The sequence below is a fragment of the Natator depressus genome, chromosome 23 (genome assembly GCF_965152275.1).
Source record: "Natator depressus isolate rNatDep1 chromosome 23, rNatDep2.hap1, whole genome shotgun sequence".
Lineage (NCBI taxonomy): Eukaryota > Metazoa > Chordata > Testudines > Cheloniidae > Natator > Natator depressus.
Genome location: NC_134256.1, coordinates 886,483 through 903,404, shown reverse-complemented (window position 1 = coordinate 903,404; position 16,922 = coordinate 886,483). Strand labels below are relative to the sequence as shown.

At 63.7% G+C, this 16,922-nt stretch overlaps 1 protein-coding gene across 1 annotated transcript; it reads right to left on the bottom strand.

Moving 5' to 3' along the window:
• Positions 1 to 498: 498 nt before the first annotated feature.
• SPINT2 (serine peptidase inhibitor, Kunitz type 2) lies at positions 499 to 12,520 on the bottom strand. The gene is made up of 8 exons (XM_074938083.1): positions 12,385 to 12,520; positions 4,969 to 5,139; positions 4,434 to 4,493; positions 3,312 to 3,362; positions 2,648 to 2,809; positions 2,201 to 2,371; positions 1,885 to 1,926; positions 499 to 1,658 (listed from the first exon to the last, which is right to left on the bottom strand). The coding sequence occupies exons 1-8, from the start codon at positions 12,494 to 12,496 to the stop codon at positions 1,492 to 1,494; spliced, it is 936 nt and encodes a 311-aa protein (XP_074794184.1). The 5' UTR covers positions 12,497 to 12,520; the 3' UTR covers positions 499 to 1,491.
• Positions 12,521 to 16,922: the final 4,402 nt, after the last annotated feature.

Sequence of the window (16,922 nt, the reverse complement as noted above, 5' to 3'; positions counted from 1 at the left end):
CCAGGTGCCGGCTGGCGTCAGACACCGAGCGGAGGCAGAGCTGGAGTGGGGGAGTGAGTGCCCCACGGACACAACTCGCTCCAGGGACCCGGCCCAGGGGAGACCCAGCCAGGCTGGTCCCTGGGGTGTTTCAATGAGGTTTATGCCATGGAAAGGCATTGGAGCGTGGGTTGCATTGAGCTCCGGTTAGTACCAGCCAGTGGAGCACCCTGCAGGCCAGAACTGCCCTGCTCTCCCAGGGACGGGGCGCCCTCCCTGGCATGGACTTGCCCATGCCCCTGTTCCGGCTGCCCTGAGGGCAGGTGACAGCCCCACACCCAGCCCACGCCTGCAGAGCCCTGAAGAGTTAACAGGGCCTAACACACCCACTCCCTGGGAGCCCAAGGGGCAGGCGGCCCGTCTCTCAGCGCTGCAGCCACAGCTGCTGGGCTAGGGGGGCCTGGCTGGGCCCATGGGAGGACTCGGCTCAGACACTCCCTAGGAAGCGGGGGGGGGGGGGGGAAGAGGGGGGAATATACCCACAGGGCAGTGCTGGACCCCTCCAGCCCAGGAACTTCCTGGCCCCTGTTATGCCAGGTTCAGGGCCAGGGGTTGGGTCACCCACCCCACCCACAGCGCTGCCACCCCAATCCCATGGCACCAGCGTGCCTGGAGCCAGGACAGGTCTGACCAGGAAGTTACAGCCAGCACAGCACCACGTGTGTGCCGCGCTGCAGGGCAGGAGCCACTGCTGCCCTAGAGGTGCCTCGGGGCCGGCTAGGCAAGGGCTGGGGGGAGATGGGGTCCCCCAGGCAAATCAGCTGCTCAGTGGCAAAAGGAGGCAGAGCAGAGGGGGGTGGTTGGGGGCTGGGCAGGCTGCTCACAGAATTCCAGACCCCCTGCCTGTGGGGCACCCACCGTGCGTTTATACCTCCGACGCTCACGACGCCCATGCCGGGGACATCCTACCACCAGCTCCCTGAGCAGCCCCTCCCAGCGGCCGCTCCGCACTTTAGGGAACGGGGCCCCACAGCACCCCAGGCAGGCATGGCCTGTGAGCGGCCAGCACTCATGTGGATCTGGCTATTTAAATCTCTCCCAACCAGACAACACCCTCCCCCCGTCCCAAGATTATAAAGGCTGGTTAAGCAGAGGAACAGCACCAGATGCCCCAGCGAGGCCCTGCTGGGTGGGCAGGTGTCTGAGACCCCAGGTGTCTGCCACTAGCAGTTTTCACAGTAATTATTCTGGTAAAAAAAAAGTTTAAAAGTTTAAAAAAGTGGAACCAAGGACAACAAAAAGAGCCCTTGGTGCAGCGAAGGCCCCGCCCGTGTGGCCGGGGCACAAACACGCAGCGGCTGCTGGCGCGGGGAGTTTATAACCCAGGGATAGTCCTACAGACCCGGCTCGTGCCGGTTCGAGTCACCCTCTCCGGACATGTGCCGCTCTCTGCTATATACACGCGGCCGAAGCCCAGCGGAGCAGGGGCAGCCCCTGGGCCGGCGCCCGGCCTCACAGCGTATAGGCATTGCTCATCAGGTACTCCTTGTCGTCCAGGGGGCTCCAGGGCACACTCAGGGACAGCTCCTGGTTCCTCCTGCACAGCCAGACGAAGAAGACGACCACGGAGCCCAGCAGGACAGCGACGAGGATGGCCAGCAGCACGGCCAGGGCCACCGCTGTGGGGAGGAGAGGCCCAGTGAGCCGCAGGGTTCAGAGCCAGACCCCTCCCGGCACAGCCTGAGCAGAGCAGCAGGGGCCAAGGAGTGGGGAGACCCCAGCTGGAGCTGGAGCCAGGGCCAGCTCTGCCCACGTCCCCAGCCCCAGGCCCAGGGCGGAGCCCAGCCTGGCCACGGGGATCCCACCCAGACCGCGTGGCAGACAGAGCGCTCGAGCGCCGCTTACCTCTGGTGGAGTGAACGCCCGGCTCCGGCCCCTCAGCACCCCCTGCAAGCGGGAAAGGCGAGTTGAGACGGGCTGCGCCCTAGACGGCCCCTTTCCTGTCTAGCCCCCTGAGCAGCTTCCAACTCCCTGGGTCAGCTGAGGGCCCGGCCCAGCGCCCCACGCAAACCGCAATCCCCAGGGCCGTGCCGGCCAGCCCAGAGCTCCGCCAGCCAGCCAGCCCGCCCCCTACCTACGCCCTGCCTCGCTGCAGGGAGCCGCCCCCGCCTCCGCCCACGGGGGGCAACGAGCGGCTCCGGGGGGCAGGCATCTCCCTCACCCGCAGCCCCGCTGCACTGGCGCAGACACAGCTCCTCCTGCAGGTAGTTGTTCTTGTTCCCCTTGCAGCCCCCGTAGACGAACTGCTTGCAGGCCCCCGCAGCCGGGTCGTAGTACCAGCGGGGGAAGGCAGCGCGGCAGGGGCCGCTCAGGCGGGGCGCAGCACAGGACTCTGGGGGGGACAGGGCAGCGCGTTAACACAGGGACTTGGCTCCCCACTCCCTGCCCCACAGCACCAGCCCTGCCTTACAAGGAGACGCCCACAGAGGCCGGTGAGCCAGCCTGCTTCTACCCCGGCGCCAGGAGCCCCGGCCACGGCCACTCAGCCTGCCCCGTGCGGTTTGCTGGGGCAGGGACAGAGGTCGCCCAGGGACTGGCCCCGGCTCCTCGCCCTTTGGCACGCGGCGTCGGGCCCGGCCCTCAGAGGCCCACACCGGGCCGCACTCACCTGAGCACCTGGCCAGACACTCGGCCTCACTCAGGTAGTTGTTCGGGTTCCCTCCGCAGCCCCCGTAGGTGAACTGGCGGCAGGTTTTGGTCTCCACGTCGAACCACCAGCGTGGGAAGGAGGCACGGCACAGGCCGGTGGCGGCTTTGGCCAGGCAGCGTTCTGGGCACAGGCAGGGCGAGGGAGCAGCGTTAAAGCTCTCGCCTAGAGCAGGGGGGCACGGTTATCCCCCCCCCGCCCCCGGGGGCAGCACGTCAAGGGGGTGTCCCCCCCCCACCCCGGCAGCCCAGGACAGAGGAACCGCTGCCCCAGCAGGACCCAGCTTGCTTTCCCTAGGCTCACACACTCGGTGCATCGCCCCAGCGGGGCAGGCTCAGGAACCCACCTCCAGGGGAGTTCAGGCCCAGGTCACCTGCTCCAGCCAGCGTCCGTCCTGCCTCTGCAGCAGACAGACGGATGCAGCCCCAGGAGCGCAGGAAACCGAGCCCCTCGTCTCCGCTCCTGCCGGCGCTGCTCGGATCTCCCCGCGAGTCGCTGCTCGGCGAGGGGGCAGCGTGACCAGTTCTCCGGACACCCACCCCTGGCACGTGGCCTCACCGCCCTGCCCACGGGGACCCGGCCCACGGGGCAGACGAGCCTCCCCAGAGACGTGGAGAAACGTTACCTTCGTAGGTGAAAGTGTTGTTGGCCGGCTGGACGCGCCTGGGGGACTCCTCTGGGAGAGGGAGAGAGAGAAAACGGGCATGTCAGGGGGGTTCACGGCAGCCGATCCAGCACCCAGAGCTGCTGCAGAACCAGCTCCAGGCTTCCTTTGCAGGGCAGGTCCCTACTGAGCCCTGCAGCCCGCGTGCGCCTCCGTCCTTCCAGGCCACCGCCCCCGTTCTGCAGACAGGCCCAGGGAGACTCACGCCAGGGCACAGGGAGGCAGGGCAGAGCCGGCAGTCTCAGGCCCTAGCCCAATGCCCTAAGCGTGGCCCACGCACCCCGCTAAGGAGGGGCACCAGGTGGCTTTAACGCCCCCAGAGCACCGGGCTGGATGCTGCAGAGCCGCGGGGGTCACACGGGAGCAGCCTGGGGCCGATGGCGGCCGTTGCAGATTGTTCTCCAGCCCGTTACTCCAGCAATACCTGGCCGCTTATTCAGACTCGGGTGGGGTGGGTCCTGCCCCCGCTGTCCAGGGACAAGGTTCCCAGCCCTGGACGCAGCCCGGGATTCACCGCAGGGCAGGAGGCAGCCCCCGGCGGGAGGAGACCTCAGTGACCCTGGCCTGAGCGTTCTCCCGGCCTGGGGGGGGGGGGAGGAAAAGAGCCAGAGAGGGGCTGAGGGACTCCAGAGTCTGACATGCAGACCCGCGCTCTCAAGGGAATGGGAAGCCGGGGCCAGGGGGAACAGCAGCTGACGGTCACTGGGAAGGGAGGGTCGAGCCGCCACCATCAGTGCCCACGGTCCAGCTCCACACAAAGCCCTGGGCTAAGGGGAACGCCAGCCCTCGACGGGCTGCAGGGCTCACCCGGGCTGGGCCGCAGTCAGCAGGGTGCTGAGCAATGCGCCATGAGATGTTCCTGGTTCACCAGAAGGGCACATTCCTGGCAGCTGCTTATCTCGATGCTACGCAAGGGAAAGGCGCCCGGCCCCAGCAAGGAGCCACTCAGCATGTCCTGGTTATCAAAGTCAGGGCTGGGAGAGCCCTAAGAGGGCTCTGTCCCCAGGTGGGGAGCAGGATTGGTCCCTACAGAAGAGCCGGAAACCCCCACCCCCCCCAGCGGCAGGAGCTCCTGATGCTCACCGTCTGCACTCTGCACAACTCTGTGGCTGGCCTGCGGAATCTCGTTCACGTCCTCCCCATCTGGAAATCAAGGGGGGTTAACGTCAGACCTGCGCCGAGAGCGAAACGCGCAAGCCAAGCGTTCCCCCTCCACGAGGCCAGCCTGCTAGAGGAGACCGCGTCAGTGCCCGCTGGCTATGGGTACCGCACCTGGAGATCTATTGCCTTGCAGCCGAGCTTGGGGTTCCCTGGAGCCAGGACAGATTATTGTCCGTTGCACAGACTCTCCTGAGTCCCAGCCCCTTCGCCGCGAGCCCACTGGGCCTCTGAGCAGCTCAGGGGCGAGAGACGTTTCTTCCCTAGTCTCCTTCTGCTCCCGCTCGGTCCCCAACCCTGCCTTAATGCTCCCTGCCTGGCAGGCGTGTGCTACGCCCGAGCAGCCGAAGGAAGAGGGCCGGGCACCCCACAGCCCCCTAGACCTTCTGCCAAGCTACGCAGCAGCCAGGCCACACGAGGCCGCAGCCCGAAACGACAGCGGGACCCCCCGCGCACTCACCTCCGGCCGCCGCGCACCTCGCCCGGCAGTCGTCCTCCGCCAGGAAGTTGTTGAGGTTGGCCCCGCAGCCGCCGTAGGTGAAGCGCTGGCACGCCTGGCTCGTGGCATTGTACCACCAGCGAGGGAAGGCGGCCCGGCACCTGCCCACCACCTTGGGCAAGAGGCAGAGCTCTGGAGACAAAAGCAGAAGCGTCTCATCAGCGCTAAGCTCACGTTTCGTAAGCGCCCGACCCCGCGGCACAAACCGGACCCAGACGGGCCCTGCCCTGAGCGGCCGGCAGCCTGAGCACAGCACAGACGGCCCGACGGACGGGGAAACCTACAGACAGCTGGTCAGCGCCGCAGGCCACCTGCGCGCTCAGCCCACCCAGCCGGGCGTTAGTCGGCGTGGCGGGTCAGGAAGTGGCCTTAGCTCCTCCCGTGGCCAGGAGAAAGCCCGAAAGGGCAGCTCAGCCGAGAGGACACTGCACGGAGGGGGCCCCCCCGGCAGCCATCTAACCGGTGCAGAGTGAGCGCCGCTCAGACCTGTCCCATCCGCCGGGGTTTGGCAGCGGTTCTCAAACGGTGGGTCGGGACCCGGTTTTAATGGGGTGGCCGGGGATGGCGTTACACTCGCTGGGGCCCAGGGCAGAAGCCCTGGGTGGCAGAGCTCAGGTTCGAGGCCCCCCAGCTGGGGCTGCAGCCCTTGGCTCTGATCCCCCACACCCAGGGCAGTGAAGTTCGGGCATCTGCACATGGTGCCAGCGACGGCCTGGGATGCCAGGCCGAGAACTGGGCCAGAGCGTTGCAGCCATTGCTCTGCTGGGTGGAGCCCAGTTTCTTCATGCAGCTGCAGGACCAGGGCTATGGCGGGCCGAGAACCCCTGCTGCCCCCCCCCCGCCCCGCGTGGAGCCCCCAAAATGCTTTCTGGTTTTCACAGCACTTCTTGCAAAGCAGTTTCTAAATTAGACCCGCCAAGTGCTTCCTGGTTCCAGGACTGGTTCCATGGTTGGTAAACAGGGATTTAGCAAAGGCCTGGCAGAAGGCCGAGGGGAAAGCAGGAAACACTCAGAGAGGCTGTTCGGGGTTTGCCCGCCCTCCTTTCTGTGTTGTTTCAGGTGGAAGCAGGTCTCCTCCGTTCCCCTCCCCTGTCAGTGTCTGGGCCAGGTCCGGACTAACTCTGTACCCGAGGCGCCTGCACACAGCCAGGGGAGCCTTCTCCCAAACCAGCAAGCAAAGCGGGAGGGCAGCCTTGGGGCCACAAGCAGCGCTCCAGCCAGCTCTCCAGCACCTTCGTCTTGCTCGGGACGAAGCACAGGGGTCTCAACCCCCCTTAACACGGTCAGACACCCAGGGCACCAGGAGCCAGCAATACTTCCACAGCCAGGCCCCTCCCGCCTGGCCAGAGCCAGACTTGTTTACAGAAATCCCCATTGCACAATCCCAGCTCCAGCCCCTGCGCCAGGGGCTGCACAACCGGCCCCCAGCGCGGGAACAGCTCTGAGCGACCCAGATGCAAACCTGACCAGCTTTCTCCCACAGAACCGTGACCCCAGGAGGAGCCGAGGTCCCGGCCTGTTTACAACGCACTCCTCCCACAAGGGGCAGGGAGGCTGCCAGCTAACAGTCGCTGCGTTCCCAGCTCCTCGGGGGGGTCCCCATAAAAACCCCTTGGCTCTCCGTACATCAGACCTCACTTCCCCAAGTGCCTGCTGCAGGCTAAGCCTGCTGTTCTCCAGGCCCCCGGCCAGCCAGGGGGTAGCCAGGCCCCAACGGCTGTCCTTTATTTTAACCCTTTCAGGCTCGAGCCACCATAAAGCAGCAAAGACTCAAGCCCAGTGGCCTCCCCCCGCCCCTTTGTAAGTCACCTTTAAAAGGCAGGTAGGAATGAAACAAGTCTCCGTGCCCAGCCCCTCAGCCAGTGTCCCTGTCCCAGGCCCCTCAGCCCATGGGGCTGGGAAGAGGAAGGAGGAGGAGTTAGAAAACAAAGGGATCAAAGCAGCTTTCCATGCCGACCTATTCTGCCAGACAAGACAAGCCCCTAATGCAGCTCCCAGGAAAGGCAGGCAAAGGCCTCCATGGGGCCCCCTGCACCAGCCCTTCGGCTGGTTGATCTGGGAGCCGGGGAGGGGAAGAAGCTGGGGAACAGAGGCTCGAGCCTCCCATGACTCCTCCAGCACGGTGAGTGCCAGGAACGCCAGCTGCCAGGCAGGGCAACTGGAGCCCCCCCGAGAACACCGGCGCACCTGTTCCCGGCACAAGCTATTCCGGCCAGAGCCTTCGGTGACCCAGAACAGGCTGGACTGGCTCTGCCACCCGCAGTTTCATTCTGGCTCACGCCCCGGAGCTGCAGCTCTGCAATAACCCGAATCCCCGGACGCTCCGTTTGCTGAGGGTGCTTGGCACCATTATTTACATGGGGGTAGCATCTCAGAGCCTCAGTCCCAGACCAGGGCCCCTCCCACAAACCAAGAGACACCCCCTGCCCCAAAGCAGTCCCCTCCCAGGGCCTGATCCAACCCACTGGCCTCAGTGGGCTGCTGGCTCAAGCCCCTGGCGCCCAAGCCACGTGTGTGAGGTCAGAGAGGCGCCCTTATCTGTGAGCTCGCTCAGCCCCCTCCCTACCCCGCTGCAGCTCACAGTGGAGCAAGGCAGAGAGGCAGGAGACATGGGAAAGCCCCGGATCCCTGCTCTCTGTGGCCCCTCTCAGCAAGGGAGCCGCAGTGACACTTTGTGCTCCTTGGTGGTGCTAATCGACTAAAGCTGCCAGGGGCTGGGGTTTGTTCAATGCACCAGAGCTCACCAGGCCGGCATGGTCCTCTCGGCACACGCACTGCCCACTGCAGGCAGGGCCTGAGCCAGACGTGCACTGGTTTACTTCCCGCTGCCAGCAGGAGGCCCACCTCCAGTCTAGACAACACTGAGTTCCTCCCGCTTTCCTTGGAACAGAGGGCTTCATTGAGAGGGAGCTATGATTCACTCCACTCAGACACAGGGAGGGGCGGGGGGAGACAGACGCTGTGAACCTGCTTGCTCTGCTTCTCTTCGCTGAGGGTTTGTTCTCTATTCCAGACACGCAGGACCTGAGAGAGGAAGTTCTGAGCCACCGATCAGACCGTGACCTCACTGGGCCAGGAACTGGGTCGCCCTGTGACCCACTGGTGTGGGCAGCTCCCAGGTGTGTACAGCGCCTGGCACAACGGGGCGACTGCAAAGAATAATTCTAGCCCCATCAGAGGCCACTCCACTGTGCCCACCCAAGTTTAAATGCAAGTTGCTTCCTCCCTGCCAATGGAGAGGCGGGATTGGAGTGAGTATTTACCTGCTGGAGTTTCTCACATCTCCCCTACACCCCTCCCCGCCCCTCCGGAAGCAAGTGACCTGCCATTGGACCGGGCAGGGACCGGCCAGCAATTGAGACATCACAGCCAGGGCACGCAACAGCGTAGTTACCACCTTGCTGTGACCCCGGCACACGCCCTCCCCAGCCAGGCCACCGTGGTTTCAGGAGAGCAGTTCACATCGGCCTCATGACTGGCGCACGCACGGCTGAGGAGCCAGGGGAGGGGCGGGTCACACACCAGGTTCCAGAGGAGCTGCCAGCCCCATGGGCACCATTTCTGCTGCCCTGAGCCTTGTGCAGGCGTTTAACCCATTGCAGAGCGGGCACGAAGCAACCCGTGTCAGAAGGGTGGCACTTTGCACCTGTCACAGGGTCCCCGGGCGATGCTCTGGAACTGCTCCCCATGAAGACAGGCTGGACTCTGGGGCAGTCGCCTTCCTGGGAGCAGCCTGTCTGCAGGACACACAGCTCACCCGGCTTCCCCCTTCCTGGGTCTGACCCCGGAGCCTCCAGCCTCCTCTGCCCCTCCATGCGCTTCCCACAGCGAGTCCGCCCAGGCAGGGTCCTGGGGAAACCAGAGGGTCGTGCCCCCCAACTCCGCAGTCAGACGGGGCTCTCAGCCAGCCAGTAAAACAGAAGGTTTATTAGACGACAGGAACATGGTCTAACACAGAGCTTGTAGGTGCAGAGAACAGGACCCCTCAGCCGGGTCCATTTTGGGGGGCAGTGAGCCAGACAACCACGTCTGCACTTCACTCCATGTCCCAGCCAGCCCCAAACTGAAACTCCCTCCAGCCCCTCCTCCCCTGGGCTTTCCCCTTTCCCGGGCCAGGAGGTCACTGGATTCCTTTGTTCTCCAACCCTTTAGCTCTCACCTTGCAGGGGGGAAGGGCCAGGCCATCAGTTGCCAGGAAACAGGGTGTCGGCCATTCTCTGTGTCCAGACCCCTGCACACACCTGCCCTCTAGGGCTCTGCAAGGATCATTCACCCTTATCCCACCACCTAGAGACTTAAGAACTGCCTAGGGGAAACTGAGGCACCCCCACAATATTCAGATGAAACAGTAAGAACAATCCCACTTCGTCACAGTACCGTGCAAACAGCCCAAGGAGACTCAGACCCTCCCCACCCCCACCGAGTTTCCCTGCCCCAAGGACAGAAATCGAGCTGCCCTGGCCTGGAGAAGCACGGGAAATAACCCCTGAACCATGGCCGTCTCGCACGGGAGGAAAGCGCTGTGCAGGGCACAGAACAGGACGGCACTAGCTTTGGAGATGCAGCCGCTGCAGGAGAGCCTCCTGACCTGTGTTCGTACAGCCCCTCCCTCACACACCCGGCCCCTCCCTCACACACCCGGCCCGTTCTCAGCCAGCCCTTAGACGCTCCCATAATAGATGCAATTAGCAATGTTTTAACAGCCCTTTGAGTGCAGGAGGGTGACTGGCTCCCACCCCACGTGTGTGAATTCAGCATCCCACAGACTGCACGTGTCCAGTAACAATTGAGGCTACCCCCGGTGATGCTCTCGCACTTCGGCCTCACCGGCACCCCTCTGAAATTCTTCAGACAACCCTGAATCGGCAGGTCCCGAGTCTCCGGACCACATGGCCTCAATGAAGGGCAAGTCCCTTCATCTTTGCCACCCCCCAGTTTTAGCTCTGGGGAGCTATCGCGTTCCCGGGGCCCCTCTGTGTCTCCGCACATTACACCCTCAGAACAGACTTGTCTACGGGGGGAAACCCATGCCATTTATATCTATTTAAAAGCCAAGTCCAGTTAAACAGTGCGACCCCGTGTGAGCACTCGGGTTTCCTCTCGCTGGCGGGAACAGGTTTAGGTTAAGCAGCAACAAGCTGTTCTTCAACCCAAATCGGAGCAGCCACCCTGAGGGTTGCACCCGTTTAACTAGCCCTGTTTAAATTCACCCCTTGGGTTACACCGGTGCAGGGTGAGCTCACCCGTGGGAGGCCGGGGCCCTCAGAGCAGCCAGCGCTGGGCCCTCAGAGCAGCCTGCGCTCACCAGGAAGTTGTGTTGTTGGCAGGGTGGAGGTGGGGTGGGGAGAGGAAGCTGCAGAAAGCTTCCTGCTGGAGGCCAATGACCTTCAGTCGGCACAGAGTCAGAGCAGCAGGGCAGTGGAGTCATCTTTACCCCGCGGGGGCTGGTTCTGGGTTACAGAGGGTTGCACGGTACCCCAGGGAAATGGCAGCGACTGGCACCCTCTTCACCTGTGAGCCACGGTTCCGCCCCAGGGTCTGCACTGCTCGGCTCCCCTGCAGCCTGGGCCTTGGCGCCCCTCCATGGCGAGCTGCCTGGGGCTGCCTTTAGCCAGATGCAACTGGCCCAGGTAACCTGATCCTAGCTCCGAGAGCCCCGCCATCCTCCCTTTCCCTCCAGCCCCTCCAACAACTAGTTCTGGTGCTGACAATCCCTAGTGTGGGGCGAGACGGGGAGGGAGGTGTTTTGCGTACCCCAAGTTTCACTTCACTTAAACACTTGCTTACAAAATCAGACACAAAAATACCGACGTGCACGAGTACTGAACAATTGCTGACTTTCTCACTTTTACCCTATAATTATGCAGTAAAGCGATTGGCATATAAACAGGGCACTTACATTTCAGTGGATAGTACATAGAGCAGTATAAACAAGTCATTGCGTGAAATTTTAGTGCGTACGGACTGTGCTAGGGCTTTTCATGTAGCCTGTTGTAAAACTAGACCAGTCTCCAGATGAGTGGACGGACCTGCGCGCCCCCCAGGGTAAGCACACCCCTGGTTGAGAACCACTGCGGGAAGTCACTAGAGGGGAGGGCAGGCACTCTCCTACAGAAACCTGATCCCATCCGCCTCCAGGGATGAGCAAGGGCGTGAGAATGCCCATTGCTAGAGCCACTACCCTAGGAAAGGATAGCCCAGAGACAAGGTGGGGGAGGCCATTTCTGTTACCAGCTTGGCTCTCTCACCAACAGCAGCTAGTCCAATAACAGACACAACCTCACCCATTGTCTCTCCAATATCCTGGGACCCACAGAGCTACACAGAGGATACTCAGCCTAGTGGTGAAAGCACAGGGTGCGGGGGTCAGGACTCCTGGGTTCACGTCCCAGCTCTACCACCCCGCCTTAGGGACAGCAGACCAGCTCTTTGGGTCAGGTGGCACCTTTTTGCTTTGTTTGTACAGCCCCTAGCACAGCGGGGTCCCAGCCCACAGTGGGGCAGCGAAGGGACCTTACAGGAGGCCTAGCCTCGGTGAAGAGCTTTGAGACCCTCTGCCAGAGAGCGCAGTGTAAAGGCAGGGGCAAACCTCAATGACGTGCAGCCACTTCTGGGGTGGGACGGCAGCAGGCAGAGGGGACCCTTTGGCCAGGGACACGAGCGCAAACACCCTGCCAGTGCCCCGGGACTCAGAGTCCGCTTCCGGTGGCTGTGAGGGCTCCCCCACCCAGTCGAGTCACTCACACACCCGCCATCTGGCTGCACAGCGCCAGGGAACATCCACCACCCTGCCAGGCGGTTCTTCCAGGAAGTCTCACCAAGCCGGGGTGGGCTGGCTGGTGTGTGAACCCCCCACCCCGGTGTCAAGACGGGCTCCCTTTTGCTGGAGACCCCAGCCAAGGGAGGCTCCCGCAGCCCCCGGGCGGGGGCAGGGCAGGGGAGGGGGTGAAGTCCCTGGCAAAAAGCCAGGCCCTGAAGGACATTGAACAGGTGTTAAAACCCCAGCAGCAGAGCTGGGGACGGGGTGAGGGGAAGCGATCCACACCCCTGGCTACGGCCCCAGGGTTTGATCCGGAGGCTGCCAGGGCAGCAACTGGGGTCACACGCCCCCGCCCCACAGTCATGGGGAGCCAATGAGCAAGGCCCCCCTTCAGCCTACACCCCTATCCCCACAGGGCTCCCCCATCTCTCACCCATGCTCCCAGATCGGACCCCCACATTCTCCCCAGGGGGCCCCATATGCCCCCACATTCCTAACGCCCCCCACAAGTCTTCCCAGCGCACTCCCCACACCCGCTCAGCACCCACGCCCCTTATCACACTGCCCCCACCCCAGCTGTGCTCCCAGCCCCGCCCCCAGGTCCCCCCCGGCCTTACCCGGCGGCCCCGGCGCGGGACTCCCCGCGGGCTCCCCCGACCCCTCGTGGCCCCGGGCCCCGGCGCCGAGCGCGGCCAGCAGCATCAGCATCAGCAGCCCCGCGCACCCCATCCCCGCGAGCGGCTCCTACCAACTGAGCCCAGGCCGGCCCCGGCCGCGCGCGTCACACAGGTGAGCTCCCGCCCCCCGAGCGAATACCCAATCACAGCCGCCCTCACCTGGGACGCGCCGCCCGCCCCCTGCACGGGGAAGCCACGCCCACTCGTTTGCATACGGGGCGGGTTCTTCCCCACCGTTCTGGCCGGCTGGAGGCGGCGGGGGCGGGCCCGAGCCGGGGCGCGGGGGAGATCAGGGGGGCTGCGGGTGCCGGGGGAGGGGCCGCGCTTGGTGGGGGGGGCGGCTGCAGCGCCCCCCACCCCGGCACGAGCTGCCCGCGGCCCCGGCGGGTCCCGTTTGTGCCGAAACCCCACAAAGCCAGAGGGGGCGAGTCTATGGCCCCCACGTGCTCGGGACCGCAGGGGGACCCCCACCCCGGGGCTCTGGGTCCCGCCCCCCAGTTCCGCAACCCACCCCCAAACTCCAGCTCCTCCCCATAGCATGTTCTGAGGGGAAATGGGGTCTATGGCCCCCCCCTGCTGGGGGCTGCAGGGGGACCCCCACCCCAGGGTCTGGGACCCTCACCCCAGTTCTGCAACCCACCCCCAAGCTCCAGCCTCTCTGCCCCTCCCCAAAGCGCCGCCCAGCCTGGCACACCGCAGCACCCAGTGTCAAGGCGCAGGGCTTGTGGGGGGCTCCCGGGGAGCGGCTGCCCCAGGGCCCAGGCTCCAGGCGGGGAGCTGGGGTGAGGGAGGCCGGCAAAGAGGGCCAATGATTGACTCGGGCTCGGCCTCTGTGTCGAAGCGGGACTGTTCTTAATGTTTCCTCTGAATAGTGTGGGGGTGCCTCAGTTTCCCCTAGGCAGTTCTTAAGTATCTAGCTGGTGGGATAAGGGTGTATGATCCTTGCAGAGCCCTAGAGGGCTCTCCAGGCAAGTCTAGCTGGGCCTTCTGTCACCATACCTAGATCTCCCCTTCGCTTGAGATCCAATCTCCACACGATTCAGAGGAAACATTAAGAACAGTCCCGCTCTGTCACAGCCTCCTCCTGGGGTTATTGCCGTGTTATGGCTCTAACACCCTCATTCGTAACCCCTCCTGCCCCCGCCCGGAATCACACACACACCTGCCCCAGTGGGAGCCTGGCATGAACTGGGGGGCTCACGCCCCCGCAGGGCACCGGCCCAGCCACGCTGCTGTATCCCGGCCGGCGGCCAGCCGTGGGCAAAGAGGATGGTGGTGGGGGGCGGGGGCGGGGGATTTTCCTGGCACAGGAAGTGGGTTTCTTGTCAGTGTTCTGGTCTGGGAGGTGCTTTTCCCTGCGGGTGCAAGGCCAGGCGCTGGTTCGCCCTGGCTAGCAGCCCCCCTCAGCCAGGGGAGAGCCGCGGGGCTATGCCCTCAGAGCCGTGACGAGTTGTGTTTCTGCAGAGCCTGGGGCCTCAGCCACGGACCCAGCCCTGCACACACCAGTCCCTGCCCCAAAGAGGGACCTTACACACAGCTGCCAGGGCTGCACCAAAACCTGGCCAAGTCTCTCCCCTCGGGCCTGACAAAGCCCCTTTAATTCAGGCTGTTTCAAACACTTGGGGTGTTGCTTAGGGCGGCGTTCCTAGGGGAGACCGGCCCCCGGCTGCAGTAACAGGCCAGGGCTCCTGGGGGGGCTGCAGGCTTCACCCCTGTGGGGGGGATGTGCATGTTAAAGATTCAAGCCGGTTCCAGCTAAGGGCTGTAATGATTCTCAGGCCACATTTCTGCTGCCTCTGGCCAAGAGGACCTGCCACACCACCCGTCTGTTTCCAGCGCGCCCAGAGCCAGCCCCACCCCAGGCCACCTCTGAGCTGGGGCCAGGGGTTACGCCCGGTCCTAACGAGCTGGAGGTAAATGAGGGACCACCTAGGCAGGAGAGGCGCTAAAGCTGCCAGACTGTGTCCCACGCCAGCCTGCGGGACGGTGGTTAGTTACATTTGTCTTCCCATTGCAGAAGGAGAATCGGGACCCCTCGGGGGAAAGGCCCCGTGTCCCACCCCCCCCGAGCCAGCCAGAGCATGGCCCAGTTCCCACCTCCCATCCCTGGGCCAACCAGTCTCCCCGACCCAGCGCTGGGCCAGAGGTGGCGCCCCCTAGTGGAGACAGACACCTGCCATTGCCACAGAGTCCCACAATTGGGGGGCGGGATGTCGCCTCAGCTCCGGCCCGTCTCGACGCTGTGACCTCCCTCCCCCAGCAGGGGGCAGCAGGGGGGTTCTCCTTGGGCACGTGGAACGGCCCCCAACACAGGGCCCGACCTGGCAAAGAGGCCCTGGATTCCGGTGTGGGTCGCGGCCTGTGCCACTCACCGGGTCTCCCGGGCCCCCCGGGATGGGGAGAGCCGCCGAAAGGCTCAGTCGCCGGTAACAATAAAGGCTGACGGGGCGAGGTGCACAAGGGAGACCCGCACACTGGGTTGGGCCACCCGGGTCCCAGCCAAGGGCGGTGTGGAGATCGGGTTCGGTAAACAAAGGAGAACGGGGTGGAAAATGAATGGACCAAAACTGGTGCACTGGACACTAGGCTTAATTGGCGGACGACATAATGAGGAGGCTGGACTATGCTGCCCACCCCCCCCCCGGAGTCCTTGGCAAGAGATGGTGGGGGGAGGGTTGAAGTGATGGGGGGGTGACGAAGTGGGGGTTTATTCGTCTTGCTCTGTTACATGGGAGTCCTACTGTCCTATACGAATACAGGGTGTGCCTTAGTGTCCCTGTGTGCTGCGCCGATGCGTCGGGGGTGGGAATTGGGGCTGTGAGTTTGCGGAGGCCCTCGGGGCAGGTGAGGCTGCCCAGCTATTTGCAGCTTTGTAACCTGAGACCTGGGGGGGGGGGTCGACCAGGTGACACCTTTGGCCCGGGAAGCGAGACAAAGAGGAGGAGGAGGGACAATGGGGGGGGGTCAGAGGTCGGGTGGCTGGAGGTTGGCAGTCTCCGTGGGGGAACTGGAAAGGGGGAATCCAGGGCGTCTGGCCCAGAATTCCCAAGATGGACTTGGCTGAAAGTCACTGATGTCTGAAATAACAAGCTCTGTTCTGTGCTGTGGTCCTGTCGACGAATAACCTGTCTGTTTTATGCTGGCTGAGTCCCATCTGACTGCGGAGTTGGGGGGCAGGACCCTCTGGCTTCCCCAAGACCCCGCCTGGGCTGACTCGCTGTGGGAAGCGCACGGAGGGGCAGAGGATGCTGAATGCTCCGAGGTCAGACCCAGGAAGGTGGAAGCCGGGTGAGCTGTGTGTCCTGCAGACAGGCTGCTCAGAGAGAGGAGGCTCCCCCAGAGTCCTGCCCGGCTTCGTAGGGAGTAGTTCCAGAGCATCCCACTGCTATCACCTGTCACGGAGTCCCCGGGCGATGCTCTGGACCTGCTCCCCATGAAGCCAGACAGGACTCTGGGGAAGTCTCCTCTCTGGGAGCAGCCTGTCTGCAGGACACACAGCTCATGCAGCTTCCACCTTCCTCGGAGCATTCAGCATCCTCTGCCCCTCCCTGAGCTTCCCCCAGTGAGTCCGCCCAGGTGGGGTCCTGGGGAAGCCAGAGCGTCCTGCCCCCCAACTCCGCAGTCAGACGGGACTCTCAGCCAGCCAGTAAAACAGAGGTTTATTAGATGACAGGAACATGGTCTAACACCGAGCTTGTAGGTGCAGAGAACAGGACCCCTCAGCTGGGTCCATTTTGGGGGGCAGTGAGCCAGACAACCACGTCTGCCCTCCACTCCATGTCCCCAGCCAGCCCCAAACTGAAACTCCCTCCAGCCCCTCCTCCTCTGGTCTTTGTCCCTTTCCCGGGCCAGAGGTCACCTGATTCCTTTGTTCTCCAAGCCTTTAGCTCTCACCTTGCAGGGGGGAAGGGCCCAGGCCATCAGTTGCCAGGAAACAGGGTGTAGGCCATTGTCTGTGTCCAGACCCCTGCACACACCTGCCCTCTAGGGCTCTGCAAGGATCATACACCCTTACCCCACCCCCTAGATACTTAAGAACTGCCTAGGGGAAACTGAGGCACCCACACACTATTCAGAGGTAACATTAAGAACAGTCCCACTTCGTCACACCACTGTGTGAGGATGGGGTGGGAGGGTGGAAAGAAGCAGCTTTGTCATCTATCTGCTGAGCCCCGGGATCCCATCCGCCATGGCACCTTCACCGTCCAAGTCATGGGACGTCCCGGCCAGGCCAGAGAAAGGGCCCCGATGAGATCGTCCTCTCCAGCAGCTCCGGCTAACTCTCTCAATGCCTTCTGGGCCATGAGACTGGGGCTCCTGCGGCTGCCACGCCCGCCCTTGTTTTCGTTTGTCTTCCTCAGTGTATTTTTTCCTCGCTGGTTCCTATCTGAGCCGGCCGGGCCTGTCTGGTTGCCAGGGCTGCTGGGAGCCCGTGCCCAGAGAGGCAGTTAAAAGCAACGCCCTAAACAGCCCATGTT

Coding starts and splice junctions, on each gene's coding strand:
- SPINT2 (XM_074938083.1), bottom strand. CDS start 12,496: ATGGGGTGCGCGGGGCTGCTGATGCTGATGCTGCTGGCCGCGCTCGGC. Junction 2,372..2,647: donor GTGTCTGGCCAGGTGCTCAG/GTGAGTGCGGCC, acceptor TGTCCCCCCCAG/AGTCCTGTGCTGCGCCCCGC. Junction 1,659..1,884: donor GGGCGTTCACTCCACCAGAG/GTAAGCGGCGCT, acceptor TCCTCCCCACAG/CGGTGGCCCTGGCCGTGCTG.